The 3102-nt window shown below is 41.4% G+C and overlaps 1 protein-coding gene across 1 annotated transcript in view; it reads right to left on the bottom strand.

Annotated features, from left to right (window-relative positions):
- Positions 1-756: 756 nt before the first annotated feature.
- The window catches only part of LOC118299029, a 5577-nt gene continuing 3231 nt past the window's right edge, over positions 757-3102 (bottom strand). The window contains exon 2 of the mRNA XM_035622389.2: positions 757-3102. This exon is cut by the window's right edge and continues 222 nt beyond it. Within this exon, the coding sequence (XP_035478282.2) occupies positions 1265-3102 (1838 nt within the window). The 3' untranslated portion in view covers positions 757-1264.

The following is a 3102-nucleotide window of genomic DNA, read 5'->3' as shown; positions in this document are numbered from 1 at the left end:
TGGCTCTATACAAATAAAATTGAATTGAATTTGACTGGTGTGTATCTTAAGTAATTTGTCCTTGATTGTTCTGTTTGTTTGTCCTACCTGAAATTTGGAGGGTATATGGAATTAGAAACGTCCATTTAATTCCAAGAGCTAGAGCTAGTTGTTTATTAATCGAGAACGCAGTCAATACCAGCTGGAATTTCAAATCTAGGAATCACATGTTCCATTAAAACATTTTACTATGGTTTGTACATTTTCTTTCCTTGGAGGAATTAATTATGACTTCATTTTGAAAAACGATCCAAGACAACTAAGATATAAGAATAATCTACGACCTTTGGCACATGTCAATCTGTAATTGTCGGAACCATTCTGTTTAGGTCATGCTTTGGAGGGTGTGTATGATAATTATATTGCGCACATATAAGACAAAGTCGTACCAAATCTTGTACATACTTTTCAAGTCCTATTGTGAAGAACAGCATTGAAATGTAGTCCGTCATTCCTCTGTAATTAACATGAGTTAGTTACACCATGAAGATATAACACAATAAGTGGAGCATAAGCTAGTTTTAGCTTCATGAGATGGCAACATTATTGCTGCTAATACAGTAGAATCTACTGTACTACTACTACTAACAGTAGAATCTACTGTATTAGTATATGACTTAGTAACTAAGTTGGCGTGTTGAATTTGTTTACCAGCAGCAGTTACAAATCCCCAGTTCTCCCATGTTTAACTGAAATCATGCGCTGTTGAAAAAGAGCATTTTTTGAATTGTCATTCCTTTATTTTCAGCAAGAACACAAGCACTGGTTGAGGCTATGGATTCAGCAGAAGTCGGACAAAATTTGGTTTGGAGTCTGTCATTCTCTTGTGACTGTGGAATGTTCCCAGTTATACATTTACTTGTATACAAATGGATAAAGAATTAAAAAAATGTCTGCCCTGAAAATGAACTGCCCTCCCGTGGCCCAGGAGTTAAAGCAGGTCATCCACTAACCAGAAGGTCGAGATAGAAGTCGGAGCGGGAGCCGTTACACAGACCTCATAATTCATAGTCTGAAGAAATAATAAGGTGTAATTGAGCATGTGTGACACATCATTTCTAAAAGCAAGATTTAAGCATTAGAACACATATATAGCACATCTATAACTCTGTGTCACAGAGATTACACACTGTTTGAAAAAGGTGACTTGCGAATAACATGCATGTTACACTTCCAACAATAGCAGGATTATCTAGATGGTATCATCCACTGATTCCAACTTGAATCAGTAGTAATCTTCTTCTTCAGCAAACCCAGATTGAACGATTTCTTTGATTCGCTCAGTCTCTTGAGGTTGACAAGCTGGAAGAACGGCTTTCAGGCCGCCCTCTATTTTTTTCATCCTGTCATCGACCTTGAACTCAAAATCTTTCTTGTTCTTCACTACCAGCTGCAGAATTCCTAGCTGGGCTGCCTGGCAGTCGTCCTGCAGCTTCTGACGCTCTACAAGGAACTCTGGTCTCTCCTTATCCATGGCCATGAGTTTGCCCAGGCTGCTCACTCTGTCCATCAGGTACTTGCTGGACACTTGAGTGTAGGTCCCCGCGATCATGTGCACCAGGCTGGCAATGTTTGAGGCTTGGAAGGCCTGTGTGTACAGGACATCTTTTGCGAAGAGCTTGCCATTGTAACTTAGTGCCTTAGTATCATTCGATGTAGTGACAAAATTGTGCAGTGTCTTGCTGAGGCTGGTTCTGATGATGGTGGAAACCATCTGGAAGAAGCGCACCATCTTCTCCCACTGCTCTTTGACTCTGCCCATGGCATCGAGACCCTTGACTAGCATTTTGATGGTGGTGTTGAAGTCAATCTCTTTGATTTTGCAGCTCTGCATTTCAATCAGAATATCATTCAGCTCCCTCTGGTTCTTCTCCATGTTCTCCAATGACTTCTCATATGACTCCCGTGTTTGTTTGAGTTGTTCTTTGCTTTGCTCGATAGCAAAACGGGCATTGTCAGATGCTGCCTGACCGGCAGATTTGGATTGTGGGCCGTTATCTGCTTTGTACATCATCGGTGGTTTAGGGCCAAGAGCTGGGGAACCTAATTTGCTTTTGCTCTTAGAGTCAAATTTCCGTGCATCCTTAGCCAACCCCTGAATGTCCTTTATCAGCTGTTTAGTTTGCTTCTTATCCCACTCTTGACCTGGGGTATACTGTGCCAGCTTATCACAAATGTCAATGCTTTTTTTACAGAGGGACAGAACCTTTTTGCATAGGTTGTCCTTTGGATTCTTCTTCAAATCCTGAGAGATCCTACTGAATTGGCTCTTGTGCCATGAACTCTTTGTTTTTTTGTTTTTCTGATCATACAGGTTCGTCCAGTCTATTTCACTTCCTTCGACAAACCCATTGAGTTGCATTACAAGCTTCAAAATCTCTTCAGACTTGCTGTAGACATTCATATGTGTGACCTTGTCATCATTCTTATCATCAATGTTATCGCCTGATTGCTGAGTGACTGATCCACCTGCTTCCTTTCCAGCACCAGATATAACAGAAGCGCATCCATGCATTACTGCTGTCAGGGATGATGTGATTCCTTCGACGAAATCCATGGCGATGATTTCCCACCCGGAGGGAAGGGAATCCATGGATTGCTTGTATATATCTTGTGCCTCTCCCATCTGCTTTTCCATTTCATCCATTGCTTTCTTGGACTGTTCATTTAGCTTTTTGGAAGTCTGCTCCTTCAATTTGTTTTCCTCCAGTTTCTGCTTAATGTTTTCTAGCTCTTCGCCGTAAAAGTTTGATGCATTGACACAGGCCTCCAACAACTCCTGAATTAACTTGATGACATCAGAATACCTATTTTCAACACTGTTTGCTAGTGTCACACATTCATCTGCAATGGTGCGGATGTTCTCCAGTTGGTTTGGCAGGAGAGCTTGAATAACCTCATCAGTGCCATTGAAAAGAGTGTTGACTGCTGCCTTCATGTATGCAGGGACGGTGTCTGTGTGAATACGGATCTGATCCATATTCTTGTGAGCCTCATTGAATGCTTGCCAGCCTGAGTTACAGATTTGCATAAGACAGGCCCTGAAGGAGTCTGGATACTTAA

The sequence above is a fragment of the Scophthalmus maximus genome, chromosome 11 (genome assembly GCF_022379125.1).
Source record: "Scophthalmus maximus strain ysfricsl-2021 chromosome 11, ASM2237912v1, whole genome shotgun sequence".
NCBI classification, from domain to species: Eukaryota; Metazoa; Chordata; class Actinopteri; order Pleuronectiformes; family Scophthalmidae; genus Scophthalmus; species Scophthalmus maximus.
Note: the sequence above shows the minus strand (reverse complement) of the source record. Positions and strands in the feature narration are given on the sequence as shown.